Source organism: Mastomys coucha, unplaced genomic scaffold (genome assembly GCF_008632895.1).
Source record: "Mastomys coucha isolate ucsf_1 unplaced genomic scaffold, UCSF_Mcou_1 pScaffold22, whole genome shotgun sequence".
NCBI lineage: Eukaryota > Metazoa > Chordata > Mammalia > Rodentia > Muridae > Mastomys > Mastomys coucha.
Genome location: NW_022196905.1, coordinates 176,513,102 through 176,538,919, shown reverse-complemented (window position 1 = coordinate 176,538,919; position 25,818 = coordinate 176,513,102). Strand labels below are relative to the sequence as shown.

At 41.4% G+C, this 25,818-nt stretch overlaps 1 protein-coding gene and 1 pseudogene across 2 annotated transcripts; one reads left to right on the top strand and one right to left on the bottom strand.

Moving 5' to 3' along the window:
- The first annotated feature begins 789 nt into the window (after positions 1 to 789).
- Eri1 (exoribonuclease 1) lies at positions 790 to 25,622 on the top strand. 2 transcript variants are annotated; one of them, XM_031339536.1, is made up of 7 exons: positions 790 to 1,030; positions 5,918 to 6,096; positions 8,534 to 8,744; positions 12,771 to 12,854; positions 14,776 to 14,885; positions 16,729 to 16,843; positions 24,756 to 25,622. In XM_031339536.1, the coding sequence occupies exons 1-7, from the start codon at positions 935 to 937 to the stop codon at positions 24,996 to 24,998; spliced, it is 1,038 nt and encodes a 345-aa protein (XP_031195396.1). In that variant the 5' UTR covers positions 790 to 934; the 3' UTR covers positions 24,999 to 25,622. The 2 variants fall into 2 exon arrangements, with proteins under 2 accessions (XP_031195396.1, XP_031195395.1); XM_031339535.1 differs by lacking the exon at positions 790 to 1,030 and adding an exon at positions 1,079 to 1,408.
- On the bottom strand, positions 2,408 to 2,844 carry LOC116069151 (annotated as a pseudogene).
- Positions 25,623 to 25,818: the final 196 nt, after the last annotated feature.

The window sequence follows — 25,818 nt, the reverse complement described above, 5'->3', positions numbered from 1 at the left end:
TTTTAGACTAGCCAATCAAATCAGGCTGTGAAACCAGGAAGAGACACAACCACTACCCTAAGTTAGAACAATCACCAAACACACTTCCAGTCTTTTAAGTATTCACTCCGAGTATGCCCACTTGATAAAGAGTCACGTCTGCCTTGTCCAGACACTTCAGTTGGAATGCTGATTTCTCCCTTTGCCGCTCAAAAGCAACGTGGCCAACTCCCAACTGGTTCTAACTCGAATCTCAGGGACAACGCTCTCTTCTGCCTCCCTGGGTACTGCACACGCGCAGTGCAGATAAGCTCGCAGGTAAAACACCCATAAACACGGGTGGGGATATGGTAGGGTGGAGATGAATAAAAATTTCCCCAAATGAAATGATTTAAAAAAACGTCACCAAATGCCAAACAGCAGCGGAAAGGGATGCAGTCCTGTAGATTTAAGCGTGCAACTGGCTGAGAGTAAACCTGGGTTAATTAGACCACTGGGAACGCATCTTCAGAAGGGCGTAGACCACACTGGCCGTTGTACAACCGGCTTCTGCTACAGGAAAAAAAGTAAATAGATTTTTTGAATTCCTGGGGAAAAGACCTTAGAATCTGCAGCAAACACTAATTAGGGCAGCTTCACACGCGCATCCCAGGCAATAGGCGCAGTACCGCTAACACGACCGTCTTTGAACCAGCGGGCTACCCACCACTTCCCCAAAGCGCTCGTCTCCCGGGCTCTCTCCCGCCGCCGCCGTCGAGCGCGCACGCGCACGCGCGCGCGGGAGGGCCCGCCCAGTGCGCCTGCGCGGCGTGACGACGCCACACGCTCCCGGAAGTAGGAGGCGTCCAGCGGAGTTTGTGTGGCGGCCGCCGCGGGAACGTGAGCGCGGTAGTTTCTCCAGGGAGAAAGGCGGCTTCGCGGGGCTTGGTTGGAGTGACAGCGAGCGTCGGCGGCCATGGAGGACAAGCGGGGCCCGGAGCGTGGCGGCGACGCGGCGCAGCAGAAGACGCCGCGGCCGGAGTGCGAGGAGTCCCGGCCGCTGAGCGTGGAGGTGAGGGTACTCGCGGGCGCGGCGGCCTCGCTCGCTCCTCTGCTCCGTCCCCGTCGGGGCGAGCACCGTCCGCTGAGGGAGGCGCCCGGCCCGGGCGGGAAGTTCCGAGGGAGAATGCCGCGTAAACATTCGGCGTGCGCGGGCGCACTGCCGGTCCATCAGCCTCGAGGCGCTGATTGGCTGAGTTCTCCCCAGCGCCCACCCTCACCGCCAGGTGCGGCTGCAAGCCCTTTGCGGTGCTCCGCCAGCCCTTTGGGGTGCTCCGCCAGCTCTTTGGGGTGCTCCGCCAGCCCTTTGGGGTGCTCCGCCAGCCCTTTGGGGTGCTCCGCCAGCCTGTGTCTCCCTCCCCAGACAGCCCGCTGCCATCTGCACCCCGAGGTGCGTCTCTTCCCGAGAGGGCCCCCCCGCCCCCGGTCTTCCCCCCCACCCCCCCGGCCCCTAAGGTCTCGCCCAGAACCCTGCCACGACCGGCTTTCTAAAGTGATTTGGTACCCCGACATCCTCACGAAGGCGTCGTGATTATGAACCGATCCCCGGGACTTAATTTAGTCGTCTTGATGAATTAGTGTTGGCTAGCGCCGCAGGTTACGAACGAGATGCTAAAATTCCGTCGCTTTTTCGTAGTAGGAGTTGAGCACTGACATCAAGGGTGTTCATCCGCAGGGTAGAGAGATGGCTTGGGCGGGAAAGGCTAGGCTCAAAACCAAAATTCCGAAGAGGCTTCCTGGTGCCTTTGTTCTTTCCATTTACACCTTCGTGTAGTAGCCAGAATGGCCTTAAAGTACGCGTTATTTTAAATTGTGTGTGTACATGGATGCCACGTGTGTGCAGGTGCCTCTGAAGACCCGAAGAGGAGGTTACATAGGGGTCCTGGGAAAGAGCAGAATTTGTTCTTCATGGCTAAGCTAGTTCTCGGGCCTCTGTAGAGTTTCCTTTTAACAGTCTGAGTGTGGCTAGTTCGCTCTACTCCTTCTGTGCCTTCTTCAGTTTGCCCCTCTGCCGCCTTTGCTCATTTCATATACACATCTTCGCTGTCCCTCTGGCTTCCTTGTGTTCTTTCATAGTTGAGTGTTTTCTGACTTAAGGATCTTGTGCTCCTCTTGTCCTGAGCATGCTTCTGTGGATCTTTCCAGATTATTCCCTCTGTTGGTACTTTGGAAGGCTGAAAGAAGCGTCCGTTTGCCCTCTGGAAAGATGCCCTTTCATTCTAACCTATGTCGTCGATAACATCTAAGTCGGTTCTAAAGCCAATTTTAACGTGCAAAGCTTTTTATGAGAGAAGTCAAATATACTTCATTGTCTTTCAGAGTTCTGAACCTTTGAGATAGAATGCTTTGAAGGCCTGGGTCTGTGTTCACATTGATTTTTTTTTTTTTTAATTTTTAATGACGAAAACAAAATATACCTAAAAGCGAAGCTTCTGGAAAAACCATTTGTTCTTCCCTGTCTTGTATCGCTCCTCAAACTTGACCTTGGCCTCCCGCCTGGCCTTGCGTTTCAAAGCTGGGTCCCTGAACACATCCTTATTGACAACAGTCTTGTCCAAGGGGATATCCACAGAGTACCTTGTGGGCATGAGGTGGTTATAGTTATAAACTTTCACAAAGGACTTGATCTTGGAACGCCTGGCGATTTTCTTCTTGCCCATGGCAGCTGTCACTTTGCGGGGATAGCGGTCAATTCCAGCCACCAGGGCATGGCTGTAAGGGCGGTCTGAGGTGCCATCGTCAATGTTCTTCACGATGACGGCTTTGCGTCTGGAGTAGCGGACAGCCAGACAGCACCACTTTCCCGGGTTTCATGAACTTGCCCATTTCCACAGCTAGGAGCGGACACCCGGCAGAAAGGAAAGGAGGAGACTTCCGCTCGATTTTTTTTTTTTAAAGCAATTTTTTTGTTTGTTAAAGCAAAGTTTTTTGTTGTATTTGAGATTTTAACTAGTAAATTTCCACCAACTCCAATTTTGGTGGTTGATGTAAATGTAGAAGGAAAGAAGTGGCATTTTAATGTTTGGACAACTTTGTTTCAGTGTGCAGAAGCAAAAGCTTTTTTTTTTAAGTAGTGTCTGGTTTTGACTACAAGATTGTGTCAACAGGTTTTGTTGAGAAGTAGTTACTTCCTAGTTACTTTATAAAATTTTGACACTTTGAAACAAACAGTAGATTGTGTTCATTTTAAAAAGGGTTTCACAGATGAAGATAGAGCCACCTTCACAATTGTCTTAGAGTTTCTGTTCCTGCACAAACAAGGAACAAGTTGGAGAGGAAAGGGTTTATTCAGCTTACACTTGCACACTGCTGTTCATCACCAGAGGAAGTCAAGACTGGAACTCAAGCAGGGCAGGAAGCAGGAGCTGATGCAGAGGACATGGAAGGATATTACTTCCTGGTTTGCTTCTCCTGGCTTGCTCAGCTTGCTTTTTTATAGAACCCAAGACTACCAGCCCAGAGATGGCAGTACCCACAGTGGGCCCTCCCCCCTTGATCACTAATTGAGAAAATGCCTTACAGCTGGATCTCATGGAGGCATTTCCTCACCTGAAGCTCCTTTCTCTGTGATAACTCCAGCTTGTGTCAAGTTGACACAAACCCAGCCAGTACAACAAAAGAAAAAGAACAGCAATATTTTAAGATACGTTTTTGTTCAGGAGAGTGTGCAAACCCATCCTTAAGTTCCATACTCTAAGGCCCTTCTCTACAGTATTGCAAATTAGTGATGTTCATGATCCTTTCCCATAATGTAAAGAGATGTCTTATTTGTAATAATAGAAACCATATTTATATTTAAGTTGGGTACATGCAGATTATAGAATGTGAAGGCTCTATGAAAATGAGTATTTCTTTCCATGTTGTGAATCCATGGCCACAGTTCTTATCTGGCCAGACCTGTATGTGAGGTGTGAGAGGTGAGGTGAATCTAGAGATGAGTGGGAGCTAGTGTTAATCATTAACTTAGTAAATAAGTGTGTGTTTGCATACAATTGTGCATGTGGGGTTGTGAATTCCCTTCTGTTCCTTTGTTGGTTTATTTAAGCTTTTTTGTTGTTGTTTTTGTTGAAAACTTGTAGTGTACTTGAAATTTGGGAGGTAACAATTTTCACAAAATCAAGGCTGGAATTGAACCTTGGCATCAGAAGTAAATCTTTATAGAAATGGCCATTTATTTATCTAGAATAGGTGTGTTTGTGTGGTAAATTTTCAAAGCTGTAGATTTTAGATAAGAATTCTTCAAGTGTATCAGAATGGATTTATTCAAAGAGAATTTGTATAAGTTAACTAAGACGTTGATTTTGGCTAAACTGTTAATGTTGACAGTTTTGTACCCTGAAAAACGATGGAGCTTAAAATTCATTGTAACTTTAAATATGCATTATCCTGACTAATGTCTAAGGAGAAATTTAAATATACCTGAAAGCTAGTCATTTGGTCAAAGTGCAGTGTACTCTTAAAAACATTTGTCTAAGCATATACTGATTTACAAAGTAAGGACTTTGCTTTTGTAATATGTATTTTTGACAAGCTTATTCCTACTCATGAACGATTCATGCAGTGAAATTATTGGCCTCTTTCTCAAAGAGGATAGCAGTGAGAATTCTGAGTTCTTTGGCACCGTACCTAGCAGTCACTACTAGTAACTTTGCTGCAGCTAAGAGCGGGAGGTAATCCTTGACCTACTGACATCAGTCTTGAGCTGTCATCAGCCTCTCTGTGGGGATTCCTCCTTATTCCATAATTAGTAAAGTCTACTTGGGGACAGTGTGGTAAATTATGACCCAGTAAATATACATTATATATTAATAGTAAGTAAACTTTTTCAAGTTAAGTGTAGTGGTACACACTTTTTTTAATATGTATATGAGTGCTCTATCTGCATGTACACTTGCCTGCCAGAAGAGGGCATCAGATAGATGCTTGTGAGACATCATGTGATTGCTGGGAATTAAACTCAGGACCTCTGGTCAGAAAGACAGACAGTGTTCTTAACCCCTGAGCCATCTCTCTGGCCTGTAAATAAACTTTTTGACAGTTCTGAAAACATCATGTATATTTGTAACATTGTATATAGACATTTAGTTAACTTTAAAAATTCCCTATAAATTACTGTATTTGTGGTTTATGTCCTGCCTATAAGGAATATAGAATGGAGTCACGTGACAGAAAAGGAACACTGTAGATTTGAATAAATGATGATAATGCATGACTTAAATTGTGAACTTTAAAACAGAGTGCATTTGTTTGTTTTAAGTGCCAGGAAGTTTGAGTTCCAGACTGACATCTGTTTTCTTTTCATTTGGGCAGGTTCTGTTAACTTTGTGAAATAAAACTAGGTTAAAACGTTCTTGGGAAGTCACTGATTCATACATGCACAGTGGTGTAAAAGTCAATTAAACAGCCTATTTCTGAGAGTTTAGGATATTATTTGTGAAAAGGCTTGTTTATAGTCTGTTGATCAAGAGTCAAATCACTGTTTATTAGTAGTTAGCCTGCTGTATACACAATCTCATACTTAGAATAAATGCTAACTAAATACTGTTTACCATCACCAGATACATCTGGGACAATTACATGTGTATAGGTGAGGAACCTGCAGATCAGAGGCTAATAATTGCCCAAGGCCATGCTGCTCGTAAATGGCCAGCTAAGGCCCCGAACCGACATGGCTCTGATGCTAACATCTGTCCTCTTTTTACTCAGCGTCATTGCCTCTGAGGAATCTCATGACTCAGAATAGAGGGAGGCCAAATATATTGGAAACATCTTTTCATCTTCCTGCCCTCCTCCACTGGCACCAAGGGGAGCCTTCCACTGTACATGTAGCATTAGGAGTTTGCATCTTTAAAACTATATTTGCACTGATTATAACTCACTTCTCTCCCTTACTTCATAGAAAAAGCAGCGATGCAGACTTGATGGCCAAGAGACAGATGGATCGAAGTTCATTTCCTCCAGTGGCAGTGACTTCAGTGACCCCATTTACAAAGAGATCGCAATGACAAATGGTTGCATCAACAGAATGAGTAAGGAGGAACTCAGAGCTAAACTTTCAGAATTTAAGCTTGAAACAAGGTAATTAAAACTAACTTCTAACCTGTTACTTGAAGCAGTTAATATACTCTAGTTCTTAAAACTAGAATCACTGTGCAGCTACAGAAGTAGTACCTGCTCATTTTCGAAACCGCTAAACAATAAAAGTAAAAAATTTCCTACCATGAGATAATTCATATCACAGCTATAGTTTATATTCTCGAGCATGAGTCTTGGCATGCAACTCTATTGCTCACCTTTAGATAGCAAAAGATCTTTTTTGAGTCAAAGTTTGTGACTATTTTAGAAATATACTCAGTGTATAACTGTATAGTCATTTCTTTTTTTTTTTCTTTTTTTTTCTTTTCTTGGTTTTTTGTTTTTGTTTTTGTTTTTGAAACAGGGTTTCTCTGTGTAGCCCTGGCTGTCCTGGAACGCACCTGTAGACCAGGCTGGCCTCAAACTCAGAAATCCACCTGCCTTTGTCTCTGCCTCCCAAGTGCTGGGATTAAAGGCGTGAGCCCCATCTGTATAGTCATTTCTGTGTGGTAAGTATGTTTCCTTCTTTTTTACCTTGACACAAGTGTAGTCTGAGCTGCCCTTGAGCACACAGCCCTCCTCTGTTCCCGATGCTGTGTTATATGAGAGTTGGACTTCTGTCCAAGTTCAGCCGAGGGTGCAAAACACTGTGGCCCAGGAATTCAGAAATGTGCCAGATAGGAAAAGGAAAAGCATATTTCAGGCAAAAAGAAATTAAAAACAAAACAAGAAGACCTTGTAATTTCTATTTGTATCTTTTCTGTCATATGTTCTTGTCTTTATTTTATAATCAAACTTAAAAGAATTCAAAAGCATGTCACACATTCAGGCTACAGCACATAGTGCTGTATAATCATACTTGCGGTGTAACAGCATGCTGTGGGGAGAAAGAATGTTTGACAGTAAGACTGAAATGGTAAGTTGAGGCAACTTTGCTAAAGTCTGAATTTACCTTGTGACTGAAGGAAGTCACTGAAGATGACTTTCACAGGAAATTGAATTAGTGCTCAGGCTTTTTGTTGGTTGGTTGGTTGGTTGGTTTTGGTGTTTTGGTTTGGTTGGTTGGTTTGGCTTGAGACAAGGTTTCTCTGTCTAGCCATGGCTGTACTGGAACACACTCTGCAGACCAAGCTGGTCTCACAGAAAGCAGATCCTCCTGCCTCTGCCTCCCAAGTGCTGGGATCAAAGGTGTGCGCCACCACTGCCAGGTTTAGTGCTTGGTTCTTACATGAAGTGAAGCAGTATGCTACAGGCTGGAATTAGCAGGGCCTCTGCTATACTCCGTGAAACTAAGAGAAGCTATAGTAGAGAGATTGAGGACAACCTGGTTCAGAATAGTGTTCAGAGGTAAAGCATGTAAAAATGGTATTTAGATACAGAGGAGCAAGGCAGATGTTAGAGAGGAGAGGTTTGTACCCTGAGCAGCTAGATCGGTGTTTGTGCCCCCATCAGGTTTGCACTGCCATTTCTTCAGAGAAACAATAGATAAATAAGATGAAAGGAAAAGAAGTGAACAGAAAGTAAAAGTAGTCACATCTCACAAGTGACTCAGCATCTTAAAATGAAAAGGGTTGAGGGACTTTCTAGCTTGATAAAGAAAACACTAAGACACCAGGCATGATGGCACATGCCTTTAACCCCAGCCCTCGGGAGGCTTCAGAGCAGGCTCAAAGCCAACCTGGTCTTCTTTGTTCCAGGACAGCCAGAGCTGCATAGTGAGACCCTGTCTCAAAAAAAGAAAAAAACACTACAATGGTTTGTTTAAAACAAACATCCGTTGATTATTATTTTCATAGGTTTCTCGTTCAATGCTTCAGTGGTTGTTTAGAAAGGAAAACAATAGACTTAAAACATGTAAGTTTTAAGTCACTAATTGTTGATGTAACCAAGAAATCCAGCAACCTAGGTTTACTCAGACTCTTACTGAGTATCTTAGTGTTCTCTCAAAGCATGCTCTAGGGTGTTATATCCTCAACTACTTTTAAAGTAGCTTAAGACATTCAACTTGAGGGCCATAATGTGTTCATACCGTCAAGAGTTTTTGTCTAGTTGTCTAATCCATGAATGCCAGAAGAAAGAGTACAGTGTGGTCAGTGTACCTGAATTTTCTTACTCAGCGTTACAATTTGTCCTGTTAGCTTCAAGTTTTATAGCATATATGTCTTAACAGATAGAGCAGTGTTATGTGCAGGTTCAAGGTTATGGCTTGAAATACTAGATACAATGAAGACACCTTTGTTTTGTGAAGGAAATTTTTGTCATATTAATTATTGTGTTTTCATTAACTCTTGGCTAACTTAGCTTTGAGGTTTTCTTTTTTTTCTTATATTTGTTTTAGCTAGCATTTGTTAGTTTTGCTGTAGCTGCAACTTCAAGCCAGTGTCAGCAGGTAGGAGTTGTGATTCTTGACTGTAACATTTACTTAATCTTGTGCTTTTAGAGGAGTCAAGGATGTTCTAAAGAAGAGACTGAAAAACTATTACAAGAAGCAGAAGTTGATGCTGAAAGAAAGCAACACTGTGGACAGTTACTATGACTATATTTGTATTATTGACTTTGAGGCTACTTGTGAAGAGGGGAACCCAGCCGAGTTCCTGCATGAAATTATTGAGTTCCCTGTTGTTCTGTTGAATACACACACCTTAGAAATCGTAAGTGACTTGTTATGTCTTCATCTCAGTTTTAGTAGCAACTATTCTGTTCATTAGTGAGCCAGTAGCTCTTGTTTGTCATCTGAGCTGGAAATAGAATTACAAAAGGAGGTTTTCACATATTGCTGAGTTCCATATCAGCATGATTAATAGAAAAACCACAGTGAAGCAGTTCTGGGAACTGTTTTTCATCTTGTCCATGAGCTAAAATTGTGTAGATGCCAATCTCCAGGGAAGTGAAAATGAACTGGAAGAGTACCCTGTGTGTGGTGCTGAGAATCTAGTTCTGTGAAGGCCCTTGGCATTGACATATTTTCTTAAAGCTCCTTAGATGGTTTTGATGTACAGTGAGGGTGGAGGACCGTTGGTAGAGATAATCGCTGATGGCATAGGGGAACCATCTAAGCCTGCATTCTCAAGCCACACGTGTGCCCCAGGTAATCATCTGCACTGTTTTTAGTTCAGGACTTCCTAGAATGAATCCCTCAAAATAATGCCTCCAATTTTATAAACTCTGAGTGAGGAGATGTCACAGTGCCTCATCAGTCTATTCACTAAGAACAGAGAGGCCTGCATGTGGTAATGCGTAGCTTTTCTGCTCAAAACCTTTCAGCTGTGTTCTTCCCTCACAGCCTTAGGCAGTTCTTTCCTTGCACTTTGTGAAGCAGGGCCTCTTACTTACTGTTTGCCACCTGCATAATCCAGCCTTCTCCAAAGCAGATTAATAGTCAAAATAAAGGAAAAATGGCAGCTATGAAGGCTGATTCCTTGGGTTGTCTTAGGGTTTCCATTGCTGAGAAGAGATACCATGACCAAGGCAATTCTTATAAAGGACAATATTTAACTGGGGCTGGCTTACAGTTCAGAGGTTCAGTCCATTACTATCAAGGAAGGCAGGAAGCATGGCAGCATCCAGGCAGACATGTTGCTGGAGGTGCTGAGAGTTCTACATCTTGTTCCGAAGACAAACAGGAGACTGTCTCTCACATGGCTAGGAGGAGGGTATCAGAGCCCACCCCACAGGGATACACTTCCTCCAACAAGGCCACACCTCCTAATAGTGCTACTCCCTGGACCAAGCATAATCAAACCACCACAAGTCATTAGATTGTATTTATTCTCTCAGCTCAGGACACTGATTTAACATTTTTCTTCCTTTATTGAGGCATTAGGACTCATTGCTTTCAAATGTATTCTCATTACATTCTGTCCCACCACTAGAAATCCTCATTCCATGATATTGCCAGCTACCTTCTTTATGGAGAAACTCTTTAAAAAAATTACATGTACCTCTGTCTTTGTTTTCTTCTTGCGTCTCTAATACTTATTTCAAAGAACTTTAAGCTCTATGCTTTCTTTTTTAAAGTTTATAAAGGCAGGTGTGTGTGTGTGTGTGTGTGTGTGTGTGTGTGTGTGTGTGCGCGCATGTGTGTGCGTGTTTGTGTATGCATGCATGCTCCCTTGGTGAGTTGGTTTTCTCCCTCTACTTCATTGAGGTAGAATCTCTCATTGTTTCTGTTGCCTGCCTATTCCAGGCTAGGTAAGCTGTAGGCTTCTATGTAATTCTTCATCTAGTGATTCTGTTTTTCTATCCTTGTCACCAGCCAGCTTCAACACACTGGCCTAAGGAACCCTTTCAAAACCTTGCCATGACTTCTGATTTAACTTTAAATTACCGAGAAAAAAAAAAGTATTTCATGTATTAACCTAGCCTCCTTTTACCTCCGGTTGCTTCCTGTTTTTATGTATTTGTTTATTTTTTATTCAATCTTTTCCAGCCATACCAACTTGATTCTGTTTTCTAAAAAATGCCAAACATCAGCTGGTTATCCACATACACACTCCATGCCTCAAGAAACCCTCCTGTGTATTAGAGTTCACCTTCAAATAAAGCCTCATTTCATAGGGTAATTAATGTATGGACACCCCTGTAGAGCCATTGTCTGTGATCCTTCTTCCTTGGTATATTCTTTTTTTTTTTTTAATGATTAGTATTTGGTCCATGAATAAATAGGTCTCTGTAATATGCTTATGGAAAGTGATCCCCCACCCTGTCTCCTGTGCGCTGGGATTAAAGGTGGGCACCACCAAGCAGGCTCTGGGAAACTTTACATCCTTGTTACAATGTACTTAGTATTACTTGGTTGTAATGCCAAAGAGAATTCCATCTTTGAAAGGTTTTTACTTAAAGTTATAAACCACGGGACTGGCAAGATTGCTCAAGAGGTTCTTGTGCCTAGCGTAAGGACTGGAATGAGCATGGTAGAAGAGGTGCACATGGAACTTACCACATTATCATTGCTTTTAGAAATCTGGATGTCAGCAGGACTCTTAGAAATTTAACTACTCTCACCACTTGTCCTCCGACCTTTATGTTTGAGCCTTGGTAATCACACATTCGAGAGTGTATGTGTGTGTGTGCATGTGGGTGTGCGTATGTGTGTGTGTATATGTGTCTGTAAATATGCTTAAGATGTTTAAAAAATTCATAGAATATAAATGGTATGTGAGAACATACTCCCTTAATCCCAGCATTGAGGCCAGAGTTAAGTAAAGCTAACCTGGTCTACATAGTGAGCTGTAGGCCAGCCAAGGCTACCTAGTGAGACCTTTGCCTCAAACAAAACTCCCCAAATAATAATTAAATTATAAACAATATATTGATACCTCACAAGGACTTTTATAGACTCTATGTTTAAAACACCCAACTAAGTAAAATTCTTAAAAAATAAAACTCCGGTAAATGAAAAACATTTATTTAACTTTTGAAATTAAAATGTCCTTTACTGTTTTTTATACTTTTACAGTTCTCATTAGACATCTGCTTGACAGATTGTTGTATGGTAAGATCAGTGTGTAATAAGAATTTGTTCTTATTCCTGGTGAGATGGCTCAGTGGTTAAGAGCACTGGTTCTTCAGTTAGATCCAGGTTTTATTCCTAGCATCCACATGGTAGCTGTCAACTGTCCGTAACCATTTTCAGAGAATCCAACACCCTTTTCTGGGTGACATACATGCAGACAAAACAGGCATACATTATAAAATAAAAATACACCCCCCCAAGTTAAAAAACAATTTGTTCTTAGACAAATGTGTACATTTGCCATTGTTAATGTCTAACCCTTGGGGGCTGGAGAGATGGTTCGGCAGTTAGAGGGCAAGCTGCTGCTTGGTTCCCAACATGCTTATCTATAGCCTCATAACTTACTGTACTTCCAGCGCCAAGAGATCCAGGAGATCCGATGGCTTTTGGCTTCCATAGGTACTTGGGCTTATATGTGTTTATATGCACGTACAGACACACAGGAAGAAGAAATTAAATTTTTTAAAACTTACACAAAAGATTGTTACTTTTTATTTGTATATAGTTGCCAACTTTAAGTCTTCAGGTTTTGAAATTAGTCTTAATTTTCAAAAAATAGCCCAGTAGTTAAAGGAAGGCAGTGTCCAACAGAAGGAAAAAGAAACTTCCTCAAAGCCTGCTAAAATTCTCAAAAGTTGGGAGCATATGACTTGGGAACCAACATGAAAACTTGAGAAATGCTACTAATTAGTGTCCCATAAGTTGCTGTAGTTACAAGGCAAGGTTTGACTTTCGGTGTTTAGTTTCATTGAATGATTTTATAGAGTGAACAAGAGCTGATTTCCTATAGTTGAGGCCTCATTTCTTCTGAAGGATGCATTGTTTTTACAACACGTTATTGTAAAGTAGCAGCTGTGTCAACAGGCTTAATTGTCTTAAAATAGACAAGAAGATGACCAGTATTTTACAGACAAAGAAAATATTTACCTCAGCTGTGGTTTGAAGACGCGCTTTCAGACACCTGCTAACTTGATGTCTTTAAAACCTCAAATAAGCCGTGTCTTTACATTTAAATATTAGAGGGATTTTTGTTGGGAGATCCAGGACAGTCTCCTTAGGAAGACTGAAATGATCCATCTGGAGTAGATGCAATTCATCTGTGGCTGGATTCGTTGAGTGTGCATGTCATGTGAAACCCGTTCCCGTGTGTCCTCCCCTGCAGGAAGATACGTTTCAGCAGTATGTGAGACCAGCGGTTAATGCTCAGCTTTCAGATTTCTGCATCGGTCTTACTGGAATTACTCAGGTGATTATTCTGTTTTAATTTATGTTGGTTTGGGTTATTTTGAATTTGAAATTTTTGAATCAGTGGTTTCCTTTGTAGATAGTTTTAAAAATATTGTTATAAACAATTTAATGTGCTATTTTCCTTATTTTGTAAAAGTCCTTCATACTGTAATTAAAATAACAACATCAAAAAGAGATGGTTCAGTAGTTAAGAGCACTGAGCACTGGCTTTTCCAGAGGATGTGTGGGTTTGATTCCCAGCACCCATATGGTGGCTCACAATCCATACCCAAGATCCAGTACCCTTTTTCGGGCCTCCACAGGCACTAAACATGCAGATACTATATATGAAAGCAAAATATTCATACGTACAAATTTTAAAAAGAATTTTAAAAAAGCAGTAAAGTATGTTATAGTAATATAATAGTGACAAAGAAAACTTATAACAGAAGCCTTAGAGCTGGGGCAGTGATAAGCCATAGTCTCACATACTAAGGGAGTAGGGAGTGCAATTCTGAGGCTAGAGGTTCTCTTGAGCACAGATATTTGAGACCACCCTGGGCAGCACTGGCAGATTCACCTCAGAAACAAAAGTTGAAGCCAAAGAGTCAACTCTACCTTACCCACCCCTCAGAGTTGTGGCAATGCAGTCAAGGTTTATGTTGTATATGGAGCATTAGTAAAGTGTCGCTATGCTGCACTTAGGTAGGCTTTAGAACCGCTCTCTTACAGTCTCGACTACACACCTTTGTTGGTCAGACTCGGGGTTCTATTTAAGTTTTAATGTGTGGGTTTTGTTAATTTATCATCAGTTTCTGCATCAGTTGCCTATGAGTTGGGATCACGCAGAATAAACCAGTGGTCACAGCTTGGGCAGGAAGAATGACAAGTTAGTATTTCATTAGCTTGTGAGGGCATCTATACAGAGGGCTTACATCTGTGTTGGAAGGTAGGGCTGCCCTGAGAAATATCTTCATGTTAATGAACTTGGGCTGATCATAATAAGTAAATGGGCAGAAAGGAAGGATTGGGCATTTTAAGTGTTGGCAAAGCTCAGTGTAGTTCAGGATGGCTCAAATCTATAGGCTCTTGAGAAGGTGTTTGAGCTGGACAGAGGGAAGCAAATCATAAAGGGTTCTATAATCCTGTAAGCAAGTATAAGAGACCTGCAATATGTCAGATTGATGTTTTACAAAGTCCAGCCCTGTGGCAGTGTAGTCCACTGTGCCACACATACTGTAGCATAGTGTAATGTGGAGAAGGTGAGATCTGACATGGAGAATTCTTAGGGGCCATAGGTTAAATGGAATATTTACCCATTGTCTATAAAGAATCAGTTAATCACAAAGAGCCAGTAGGGTTGATCTTTGTTGTAGTTTGCTTTCTATAGCTGTAATAAATACCACAGCCAAAGGCAACTTGGGAGGAAAGGGCTTTCAACCCATCATTGACGGAAAACAGGGAAGAGATGGAAGTGGACATTGGAGCGATGCTTGCTGCCTCACTCAGCAAGCTTGCTCTCTGGCCCCAGCTCCGCAGGCTTTCTTACTCAACAGATCTCTAGCCACCTGCCTACAGTGGGTTCACTGTACAGTGACTCTCCCACATCAGCAGTCCACTTCCCACAGGGCTATCCACAGGCCAGTCTGATCCAGGCAGTTCTTCCCTTGAGGTTCACTCTTCCTAGGTCACCTGTATGAAGTTGACAAGACCAAGACAATATTAAATCTTAATTTTGGGAGAATTGTACACTCAATTGAAAGCAGTCTCTAATTCGTGGGGATAAATTATTTCTCCCTAACTGTCTAGCATTTAGGTGGACGTAGGTCTAAGTCATGGAAATCACAGAGAGTGTAACAGTTCACATGCCGTTTGCTTCCTTCCAGTATACATGTGCAAGCAGTAACTACGCCAACCTCTTTCTCCTTTTGTGTCTTCAGGATCAGGTAGACAGAGCTGATGCTTTCCCTCAGGTCCTGAAAAAAGTAATTGAGTGGATGAAGTCAAAGGAATTGGGAACTAAGTACAAGTACTGCATATTAACAGATGGGTAAGTGGGAAAATATTTCCAAATCCTTTTTAACAAAAAGAGGCTCTTAATTCATTTAACTTCTACAAGTGTTACTTATTAAAGTCCCCAGAAGTCACCCTATAGAAAGAGCATTTGTTCACCTCATATTCTTTCCCTAATTAAAGTTGAATTCTCAGGATGGAGGAATGGAGGGAAAGCCACCAACATATCAAGTCCATAATAGACCCCAGGAGATCCATGCTCCCACATGCTGCTGAAACAGCTTGTGTATGTCCCTGTGTCCATCCTGACGTTTGCTTGCTCACAGAGGCCTACAGCTTGGTGTGCTCTTGTGTCACACAGTCCACACTCACCCACCATTCTTCAGGCTGTCTACTCATTAAGGGTTTGCCCATTCTCTGTCTAGTTCATGTCATTTCTTGCTTCTGGGAGATTCTCTTCCTTATCACCTGTTCTTCAGTTCTACCCTGGCACCACAACTCACTGCAGCTAACAGCCGTCGGGATGTCTGCATGCTCTTTTAATAGAATGTTGGAAGTCCTTTCAGAGCATGTCCTTTTTTTACCCCATAGTCTTCCAAGTTCAGAGTTATCTGATGAAAGAGAAATGAGGGCTAGGTGCTGGGGTGCTTATCTGTAGTCCCCCACGTGGGAATTGGAAGCAGGAGGATCAGGGATTCAAGGTCAGCCCACATCGTGAACTTGAGGCAAACCTGGGCTATATTTTGATACCCTATCTCAAAACTCTACTCTCATCTCCCTGAAAACAAAAACAAAGAAGGATTATACCAAGGTCACTGTGCCACAGCACCATCAAAGGGAAAGGGGAAAGCAGCTTCTCTTGTGGCTTCTGTTGTGCCACAGTGGTGAGCCCCATCAGGGTGCTCTTCACATACGACAGGAGCTGCACATGGAACTTACCACATTATCATTGCTTTTAGAAATCTGGATGTCAGCAGGGCTCTTTAGAAATTTAGCTCATTTTAAACATGAACAGTGTTCCTGCTAACATTGACCGTCCTTTCTATCATATTACAAACTGGAGGCAATTTTTTAAAATCTTAAATTCTGGGATGGATCATTCAAAATTGGTATGATGTTTTGTTTTGGGTTTTGTTTTCATTAGAACAGTAGCAAAAATAGTAGTTGATGCCTCCAGAAATAGTGTGTGTATGTATATGTGTATGTATGTATATATGTATGTGTGTGTATATATATATATATTTGATTTTGTAGTAACTGAGCTGAGAGATTGTAAAATTTCCCACTGAAAGTTCTAATTGCTACTGTTTTGACTTTGCCTAAGGAAGGCCACATTCGAGTGAACTCAAGCTTCCATGTGGTACACTAAACCTGGTTGGCCTTTGGAGACAAGATCTCACTATGTAACATAGCTCTGACTGGTCTGTGTGCTGCAGCCTTCGAAGTGCCAGGATTAAGGAGTGTGTACTGTCCTTGTAGCACTAACCAGTAAGCAGTAGAGAAATAAATAGCAGGCCAGGTTGTATCTAACCCTTAAAATTTGTCTTTGAGTTAGTAAAGAACTAAAATGATAAATTAGTTATAACATGTGAGCCTACCAGTTACACAGAACTTAGAAAGGTAGAAGTTTGGCCAAGAATCAAAACCACAAAAGCTATCAAGATGAGTTTAGTAAGAATAGTTGTGAAGAGAATACTATATTTTTGCTCTGTTAAAAGCTTAATAGTATTTTCTAGGAGTCAGGGTTACTTTTCTAAGCTTGGTATTTTCTGTGAGTATGAGAAAGTTAATGTAAGTAAAACACAAATAGAACCATTTAAAATATTCTTTGTAGTAATAGTATATTGTTTTCTTTATACACTTTTTTCTCTTTTTGCAAGTTCCTGGGATATGAGTAAGTTCTTAAACATCCAGTGCCAACTTAGCAGACTCAAATACCCTTCTTTTGCTAAAAAGTGGATCAATATTCGAAAGTCATATGGGAACTTTTATAAGGTAAAAATTCCTTTTTTATTAGTTATGTTCTTAACCATGTTTGTTCTATTTTACATATATATTCAGCTGTGATTTTGTATGGGTATTCATTTTTTTAGGTTTTTAAGTTTATGTGTATGAGTGTTTTCCTTTATGTATGTATATGGACCATAAGCATACCTGATGTCCATGGAGGAGAAGATGGTGTCAGGTCCTCTGTAGCTTGAGTTAAAGATGATTGGGAAACACCATATGGGTCCTGAGAACCCAACCTGGGTGTTCTCTGCAAGAGCAATGAAAGTAGCTCTGAGCAGCTGAGCCATCCCCTCCATCCCATGTAATTTTTTTAAAAGTTTTTTTCCCCCACAGGAAAAACAAAGTTATCTAATTGTTACTTTTTAGCATCTCAGTTGTGTTCAGATTAGAACTATAGCTCCTCTACTGACCTTTTTACTTCTCATTTAATGCATTACTCATTAACAGACAGATTCATAAGTGGATTGCTTCTGGGACAAATGCTATTGGATTTTATTTTATTTTTGCTTTTGTGTGGTACTAGACCTTGAACCTAGTGTCTTAGGTTTGCTGGGTAAGCAGTATATGCCTAAGCTGGCTTCGTTACTTTTTAATTTTACTTTATTTTGATCAAAGTTAAGCATGTATAAGTAGTATAAATTTTAAGCTAGTATTTAAAGATGTAGAGAAATGTACATTTCCAGTCACGGTCCTCATCAGAACTGTTTCTTATTCTCACACAAATTCTCTCACCTTTAAAAAGGTGCCTCACCGGGCAGTGGTGGCGCACGCCTTTAATCCCAGCACTTGGGAGGCAGAGGCAGTTGGATTTCTTAGTTCAAGGCCAGCCTGGTCTACAGAGTGAGTTCCAGGACAGCCAGGGCTACACAGAGAAACCCTGTCTTGAAAAACCAAAAAAATAAATAAAATAAAATAAAATAAAATAAAATAAAAAGGTGTCTTCACATATTTACCTTTGCACTTTTTCTGTTATATGCTTAGACATGTGCTGTATTTGAAGTTTCCTTGTGATATACCTGTTGAATTCCTTTTATTACCCTTTGAAGGGCTGGATTTGTGGAAATATATTGTGTGAATTTGGTTTTGTCATGGAATACTTTGGTTTCTCCATCTATGGTGATTGAGAGTTTTGCTGGGTATAGTAGCCTGGGCTGGCATTTGTGTTCTCTTAGGGTCTGTATGACATCTGCCCAGGATCTTCTAGCTTTCATAGTCTCTGGTGAGAAGTCTGGTGTAATTCTGATAGGCCTGCCTTTATATGTTACTTGACCTTTTTCCCTTACTGCTTTTAGTATTTTTTGTTTGTTCAGTGCATTTGGTGTTTTGACTGTTATGTGGTGAGAGGAATTTCTTTTCTGGTCCAGTCTATTTGGAGTTCTATAGGCTTCTTGTATGTTCATGGGCATCTCTTTCTTTAGGTTAGGGAAGTTTTCTTCTATAATTTTGTTGAAGATATTTACTGGCCCATTACATTGGGAGTCTTCACTCTCTTCTATACCTATTATCCTTAGGTTTGGTCTTCTCATTTTGTCCTGGATTTCCTGGATGTTTTGGGTTAGGATCTTTTTGCATTTTGCATTTTCTTTGACTGTTGTGTCAATATTTTCTATGGTATCTTCTGCCCCTGAGATTCTCTCTTCTATCTCTTGTATTCTGTTGGTGATGCTTGCATCTATGTTTCCTGACTTCTTTCCTAAGATTTCTAACTCCAGAGTTGTCTTTCTTTGTGATCTCTTAATTGTTTCTACTTCCATTTTTAGATCCTGGATGGTTTTACTCAATTCCTTCACCTGTTTGATTGTTTTTTCCTATAATTCCTTATGGAATTTTTGTGTTTCCTCTTTAAGGGCTTGTACCTCTTTACCTGTGTTCTCCTGTATTTCTTTAAGGGAGTTATTCATGTCCTTCTTAAATTCCTCTAGCACCATTGTGAGATATGATTTTAGACCCAAATCTTGCTTTTCCGGTGTTTTGGAATATCTAGGACTTGCTGCGGTGGGAGTACTAGGTTCTGATGAAGCCAAGTAGTCTTGGTTTCTGTTGGTAGGATTCTTGCGTTTGCCCTTCGCCATCTGTTGATCTCTGGTGTTAGATGTTCTTGCTGTCTCTGACTAGAGCTTGTTCCTTATGGGTCTGTAAGTCTGTCAGTACTTCTGGGAGATCAGCTCTCTTCTGGTAAATCCCAGGCCCAGATGGGTGAGTCTCTGGGTTAAAGCACTCCCTGGAGGCAGGCTCTCCACTTGCAGGGAAGGGGCAGAGAGGGTTGCTGATCCATCACCTTCACTTGGAGGCTGAAAGGATCCTGTCCCTGCAGCCCTGCTACTCCCCTTCCACTCGTGAGGCCTGTGCCTCCAAGCTGGTCCCGCCTTAGAAAGTCACTGGAAAGAAAATGGCCACCTGTTGAATTCCTATAGTGAAGGCTGGTTCAGCTCTATTAAAGCTCCTGCCTGTAAATGCCCTTCCCACCCTGCATGTTTATAATTAAGAAGTCATTGCTAAGTGCTTGTGGCCTGTGACTATGGAGACTACTCAGGAAACCTCCTCCTCCTGCTCTTTTGTATAATGGAAGCAGGGGCTCAGCATGTAGCTCCTGCAGAATGCTGAGGTTGTAGGCTCATGCAACCACCACCCCTGGCTGGTTGGAAATCTGTTACTCACCAGTCAAACTGTGACCCTTCTCAGTACTCATAACAGTTTGTGGCTGGCTTCCAGGATTACTGTCTTGGAGCCATTAATCTTGTAATTTTAACTTGTTTATTCTTCCATCTTCTAAAAATCTCATGAGTGTTTGCTTTCCTTTCTTTCATGTCTCTAATTCTGTCATTATCTTTCTCCTTTTACAACGTCTTTTGATAAAGTATGTCCTAATGTAGTTTGATTTTTTTTCTTTTCTAATTTTGTTTGTTTGTTTTTTCTGAGATGGTTTCTCTATGTAGCCCTGGCTGTCCTAGAACTTACTCTGTAGGCCAGGCTGTCCTCGAACTCAGAAGTCCGCCTGCCTCTGCCTCCCAAGTACTGGGATTAAAGGTGTGCGCCACCACTGCCCGGCTGTAGTTTGATTTTTAAAAGGTACTTTAAAAAAAAAAAAAAAAATTGAAAATTACATTTGGCAGGGCAGGGAAAGTGTTTTCTTGCTTTGTTTTGTTTTTTGTTTTTCTAGTTTAGGGTTTTTCTTAACAGTGCTGCTGTAAATGTTCTTACACATCTTCTGGTGCCTTTATATACTCACCTAGGGCGTGTAAACCTGGGAGTGGGGCTGATGGTCACAGGGTATGTGCCTCATTGCCATTGCTAGTTTCCAGAGGCTCCTTCCACTGTGCTGCCTCCTTCACAGTAGATCCAGATCCTTGCTACCGTCTGTGGGTGCCAGACACCTAGGTGTTCTCCATCCTGTTTCCTTTTAAATTAGCCCCCAGCTTTTTGCTATTAGTTTAACATGGTTTGGTTATGTCTTGTTAGTCCTTTGATTATATTTTATAACTTTTCAGTTTTTGTGGGGTTTTCTTGTTACACATTTTGGGGATTAAAAAAAAATAACTTTTAAAAAATGTTACAGAAAATTCAAAACCTATCTGAAAGGGAAAACCTGAGCAGCGACTCATCTCCAGCCTTAGAGACACACGCTGAGTCTTGTTTATCCTCACTTGCTTTTCTTCATTATTTTGAATCAGAAAACTGACAGGAGCTCATCGCCTGTAGCTGTTTTACCTCCTGCCCCATTATTTCTAACCCAGCTTTTCTCAAGAGTGTATATCAGAAATGGCCAGTTAAAATGTATTAATTTCTTTGTTTCCTCTTCATAAAGTTAAAAACTTACAAGGCAGACATTATAAATGTGTTAATCAACTGGCTTAAACTAAAATAGGGTTTGATATTTCTAAAGGTAGGCTGAAATAAAAACACAGGCACAGCCAGGCAGTGGTGGCACACACCTTTAGCAGAGGTAGGCAGATTTCTGAGTTCGAGGCCAGCCAGGGATACACAGAGAAACCCTGTCTCGAAAAACCAAAAGGGGGATGGCGCACAGGCACAATCATATTGACTAGGAGCATTCCCCCCCCCCCATCTCCCAGTTTTTTTCTCTTGCATATGCTCAAATGTAGGCTTTTTTCTTAAAAGTTTTATTTATTATTATATGTAAGTACATTGTAGCTGTCTTCAGACACTCCAGAAGAGGGCATCAGATCTCATTACTGGTGGTTGTGAGCAACCATGTGGTTGCTGGGATTTGAACTCAGAACCTTCGGAAGAACAGTCAGTGCTCTTACCTGCTGAGCCATCTCTCCAGCCCATAGGCTGACTTTTATAAGAATCTATAAATGTGTCTTTTATGGGCCTGTATCTCCATAAAAATGCTGGGTTTTGCAATAAAGGATAAGATACCTCTCCTGATTGATGTACTCTGTTTTATTTCTTCTGTATAATTAGTTGATTTGGGAAGATTATATAAATTGGTATTGTCTAGAAAGAGATAGAGCAGACAGCTAGAATTTCCTCATATTTAAACATACACATATACCTAGATATATAAATTTAACTATGAAACAGTTCACTAGGTTTTAAAGTACTCTCTACTATAGGCATAGATTTATCACAGCCTACTTTAATTAGGATTCAACCTCCCCTCTAGCCCACCATCCACCAGAAGTAGTGGGAAAGAAAGATTATTAGGATACAGGAGAAGTGGACCTTTAGAAATATTTAGAAATAGCTCTTTGGGGCGATTCCAGTCTTTGTTGTTTTTAGTCCAGTCCACTTAGCAGACACCACACATGAACCAGCAAGGGCAGTTCAATCAAGAAGAAACCACAAAGCTCACCAACCAGCCTGAGACCTCAGACGACGTGGCAAGAAGCTGCAGGAACCTCACAAGATGTTTATCAGCAAGTTTTCTCTATAAAGTTACCACAAGTGAAGCTCAGCAATGCATGAGCCAGTACATACCTGTAGTCAGTACAGAATAGAATCTGCTACCCAAGCTTGCAGGTTTCATTATCCAGTGAGCTCTGTCTTGAAGCAAAGGGACAGAAAATAGCGCATCATTGTGAGGGACACATACCAGCAGGCCTGCTGGGCTTACTCTTCATTTTCCCACATAAGCCATGGTGACATAGGGACAGGTTCTTGCCCAAGAAAAATAATTGCATGTCATCTGATTGCATAGTTGCTACTGAATAGGGAAACTACCATTGGAAAGTTAGAGAATAGCAGGAAATACTAATGCCTTTTTTTCTTTTTAGTCATGCTGTTTAGCCAGGCAGTGGTGGCACATGCCTTTAATCCCAGCACTTAGGGATTAGCAATGCAATGTAAGATGAGCCAGTACATACCTGTAGTCAGTGAAGGCTAGCAAGGCGGAGCAAACCAATGCTCTAGCTCCCACTTTCTAAATATATATATTACTTCTAAATATCAGATGTCCTTTCATGTGTCTGCTGTAGCAAAACATCCTGTGTGCCCCAGCAAAGCATCATTTGACATTACTGATTTTCCAAAGAAACCAGACGTTTCCACTTCAATCCCCCAACTCTGTAGAAAGTTGAACACTACTAATAAAGTCTAATTTTATCATTTTTAAATCAATTCCCATTTTTTAATTAAAAAATTTTTCATAAATATATTCTGGTCACAATTTTCCCCTTTCTCAACTCCTCCCTGATCTTCCCCATCCACCCAGTTCTACGACCTTACTCTTTAAAATATGTGCACATACACACACACAGCCCTACACACAAACTCACAAAAATGGAAACCAAAGTATACATACAAGCAAACAATAACACACACACACACACACACACACACACAAAAATACCCCAAAGCAAAATGAGAGAAAAGGTACAAAAATACTATTGAACTTTTTTTGTATTGGCCAATTACTCCTGGGGTGTGGTTAATATACTCAGTGAGATGCCATTGAAAGAAATTTCGATTGTTCAAGTGTTGCCAATGGGTATCAGTTACAGATGGTTTTTAGGTTAGGGGTGGGAACCTGTGTCCACTTTACCCTCAGCACTGGGACCCCATCTCACTTGAACCTTTTACAGGCCCTGTGCATGCTGCTACAGCCTTTGAGTTCACATGTGTCTCAGTCATTGTATCTGAGACACCGTTTCCTTGGAATCATCTGTCACTTCTGACTCTTCAGTCTCTCCTGCGTAGACCCCTGAACCCCTCTGGTGGAGCGGGCATGGGGTGCAAATGTGCCATTTAGGACTGAGTGCTCCACTTCTCCCTCTGCAGATTGTCTAGGTGTGTGTCTTTGTTAGTCCCATCTGCTGTAAGAAGCTTCTCTGATGATGGCTGAGTGAGCAGAAAAAGCAGTGAAGTATTCCTCTTCCCTGGGTGATGCCTTTGTTCTGTAAGAGAAGCCAGCAGCCTGACTTCTTGTCTGCCTAGACCACTGACAATTGATTCAGACTTAACTTGCCTCCCTTTTCCACATTGTAGGTACACCTTCTCAGTACTACCCATCTTTAATCCATTCCCCATTGGCCAATACCTCGGTTAGGACTAGAAGCTCAACATCCCACTCTCTAGCCCAAGGGTACACCACCCACACCTATGTACTGGTGTTTGTGATTTTGTTTTTGTTTTTTTCGAGACAGGGTTTCTCTGTGTAGCCCTGGCTATCCTGGAACTCACTCTGCAGACCAGGCTGGCCTTGAACTCAGAAATCCACCTGCCTCTGCCTCCCAAGTGCTGGGATTAAAGGCATGTGCCACCACCGCCTGGCCTGTACTGGTGTCTGTGAAATATGTTCCTTTCTCCTCTGATTATAATCAAGGGAGATTATAATTAGCTTGATTTGGTAGTCTGCACTGGTGCCTGTGGTATTTCAATGCTTGTGCATCAGTCCAAGCCCTCTGGCTTTCATAGTCTCCATTGAGAAGTCAGATGTTATTCTAATGGTCTGCCTTTATATGTGAGTTGGTCTTGTTCCCCTGCAATTTTTAATATCCTTTGTTTTATTTAAGTGCTATGGTTATTGATGAGCTATGGGAAGTTTCTTTTCTGGTCCTGTGTATTTGGTGTCTGAATGCCCCTTGAACCTTGCTGGGCATCTCTACAATTAGGAAATTTTCTTTTATGATTTTGTTAGAAATATCTTCTGTGTTTTTGACCTAGGTTTCTTCTCCTTTTTTTATACCTATTTGTAGGTTTGGTCTTTTCACAGTCTCCCATCCCAGATTTCCTGGATGTTTTGAGTCTGGGGTTCATTGTTTTTGCTTTTTCTAAGATTTATTATTTTCTTTGATCTTTTTTTTCTACTGTGTCTTTGTAACCTGAAAGTTTCTCTGCCATTTTGTTTTTATTTTAACTTACTGAGCTTTTCTTTAAAAAAGTTCCCCCCACCCCCCGCCCCGCCAAGCCAGGCATTGGTGGTACACGCCTTTAATCCCAGCACTTGGGAGGCAGAGGCAGGGGGCTTTCTGAGTTCGAGGACAGCCTGGTCTACAGAGTGAGTTCTAGGACAGCCAGGGCTACACAGAGAAACCCTGTTTCGGGGAAGAAAAAAAAAAGTTTCCCCCTTTTGATCTTTTAGAGTCAAGATCACAAGAACTCACTGTGTGGACCAGGCTGACCTCAAATTCACAGAGATAGATCTGCCTCCTCCAGAGTGCTGGGTTTAAAGATGTGTTCCACCACATCTTTAGTTTTTTAGTAATTCTATTTCTCTTTTAGATTCTCTTTTTATATCTTGAGTTGTTTTTATTATTTCACTAACTTTGTGTTTTCCTGGTCTTTGTTCAGGCATTTATTCATATCCTTGTTAAGGTCCTTGAACATACTCAAAATTGCTATCTTGAAGTTTTTATGTTGTGCTTTAGTGAAATTGCTTTTCTTATTTTTAGCTGAATTGTTCAGAATTCTTACTTGGTTCTTTATCTTTCAGGTTCCCAGAAGCCAAACCAAACTAACAATAATGCTTGAAAAATTAGGAATGGATTACGATGGACGGCCTCACAGTGGTCTCGATGACTCTAAGAACATTGCTAGAATAGCAGTTCGGATGCTTCAGGATGGATGTGAACTTCGAATCAATGAAAAGATCCTTGGAGGACAGCTGATGAGTGTGTCCTCGTCATTACCAATAGAGGGCGCTCCAGCTCCACAGATGCCACATAGTAGAAAGTAACTACATTTTTGTCTGATCAGTTGCTACCAAGGTAGCAGGTGAATGAATCTGAGCTAGTGCAACCTTCAAGCACCTTAAACATTTAAGATCTTACTACAATTACAGATAGATGGGTATGTATGCAGACATTCTGTGGGAGGACACAGCAAATTCTCTGTCACCAGCACTTTTGATATGAACAGTATTTGTTATACACAGTAACCAGTCCCTGCTTAGAACTGAATTTTATAATTCAGTAAGGTGTCCAAGATATGTTCTTTTGCTTTTAGATGGAAGTTTTATTGCTTCATTCTTTGAACGTCATGGCTTAATTGATATTGAAATTTAAAATGAATTTCTACATTACCACCATCAAATTAAATACATTGTTTTAAAAGTGTAGAAAGGATTGAAAGGTAGTCTTTACCCACTGAGTTTTAAGTAAAATGTGGTCCTTTTAATTTTCTAAGTTTGTAGGTGAAGTGAAGGGTTTGTTCCAGGAATGCTATTTGTGGGTACCAGATTCTACAAGTGTTCAGGTTCTGTAGTTCAAGTGGCATAATGCTTATATATAACCTACACGTTCTCCCATATATTTTAATGATCTCTAGGTAGCTTATACTTAATAAACTGTAAAGAAATGGTCGTATCGTTCAGGGAATAATGACAAGGGAAAAAAAAGCCTGCAAGTTGGTGTGGACACAACCATAGTGGGCCTTGCTACGTAGCACGAGTAAGTTGCTCAGCCATCAGGAGCTGGAAAGAAACCAAGATCTGAGACGGTAGAGGTGACAGCAGCTGTCCCCTGCAGCACTCACTCTGGACAGCAGCTGTCCCCACT